The 1,389-nt window shown below is 36.5% G+C and overlaps 1 protein-coding gene across 1 annotated transcript; it reads left to right on the forward strand.

Annotated features, from left to right (window-relative positions):
- The first annotated feature begins 530 nt into the window (after positions 1-530).
- On the forward strand, positions 531-1,090 carry LOC118745257. Its single transcript, XM_036478782.1, has 2 exons — positions 531-833; positions 888-1,090. The coding sequence occupies exons 1-2, from the start codon at positions 572-574 to the stop codon at positions 1,088-1,090; spliced, it is 465 nt and encodes a 154-aa protein (XP_036334675.1). The 5' UTR covers positions 531-571.
- The last annotated feature ends 299 nt before the right edge of the window (positions 1,091-1,389 follow it).

Genomic DNA, 1,389 nt, shown 5'->3' on the forward strand with positions numbered 1-1,389 from the left:
AATTTGAATCCGAAAGCTATTTTTTCATACTATGTAAAGAAGCGTTCGTTTTTTATTGGTGAATTTATACCACTGATACTCAAGACAGTGCCCCGCGGAAATAACTCTTTAAAGCAGCGATGGGCAGAGAGAGCTTTTACTCTGCACGCGCCTATACAAAATGTATAGAAAGCTTGAAAGAGCTTTGTCCGCGGGCAAGGCGGTGCCCATCAACGCTTTAACCGTTAATCGAGCTTTGTATCAAAAATGATACATTTTGTTTTATATCTTATCATAACTTCTTTAAAAAAAAAATTGAGTGCTGCATTCTTCGCGACTATGTTTATTTTGTTATTGCTGTTATTTTTAAACATATTTTCAAAAAATTTTGCAAGTAGGCCATGAGAAATTCAAAAACTTCATAATTCGAGCTATGTATCATTTTTGATACATATGGCAATTCAAACGTTTTTTTGCTGCGGTGCACGTCATTCGCTACGCGATTTTTGGTATTTGTGGTGTGTTTTTATTTCTTGGGGTGCTTTTTTGAAGATTCATTTATTTTGTCACATAATTGTGTGTATTCAAAACAATGTCGCGTCCACGGTTTTTGACCTTTGAGGAACTAGTGAATGAAGTACTGGATGAGAGTGAAGAGGATGAAGATGTTTCCGATCCTGAAACTGAAATTGAAAGCAGTTCGTCTGAAAGCTGCTTACCTGAACCGGATGACATTATTGGCAGTACTTCAGAAGCTGATCCAATGTATATAGCAAAAGATGGTACTACTTGGCGTAGCGAGCCTTACGCCACTGGTCGATTGGGGAGAGAAAATATCATAAATTTACGCCCAGGTTAGTAGTAATTGTTTATTGAAGTGTCATAGAATTAAGATTACTGGGCTTTAGGTGTAACAAGATTTGCATCCAGCCGGGTGAACAATATTCGGGATTCATTCCTACTACTTTTTCCGCCGTCACTATCAAAAATTGTTATTGATAACTCAAACTACTACGGAAAGTATATACATGGGTCTAACCATATCGAAATTTACGAGGATTTATTTCATGCCTACTTGGCCGTATTATTGCTGGCCGGTGTAAATAAGTAAGTTTAACAACAGAAAAGTTTAAAAAAATATAAACTTATAACTACTATATGTTTATCAGATCCAAAAATGAAACTTTGCATGATTTGTTTGATGAATATTGTGGACGGCCAATATTTCGGTCAATTATGTCTGAGAAAACATTTTTATATATCCACAAAGTCATTCGTTTTGATGATGTGCTCACCCGACGAGGCCAAAGAAATGATGACAAATTCGCACCAATTAGAAATCTTTGGGGAAAATGGTCTGAACGGCTTCCCACATTCTACAATCCTACTGATTCTGTTACTGTGGATGAG

The sequence above is a fragment of the Rhagoletis pomonella genome, unplaced genomic scaffold (genome assembly GCF_013731165.1).
Source record: "Rhagoletis pomonella isolate Grant_MI unplaced genomic scaffold, Rhpom_1.0 Rhpom_scaffold_00008, whole genome shotgun sequence".
NCBI lineage: Eukaryota > Metazoa > Arthropoda > Insecta > Diptera > Tephritidae > Rhagoletis > Rhagoletis pomonella.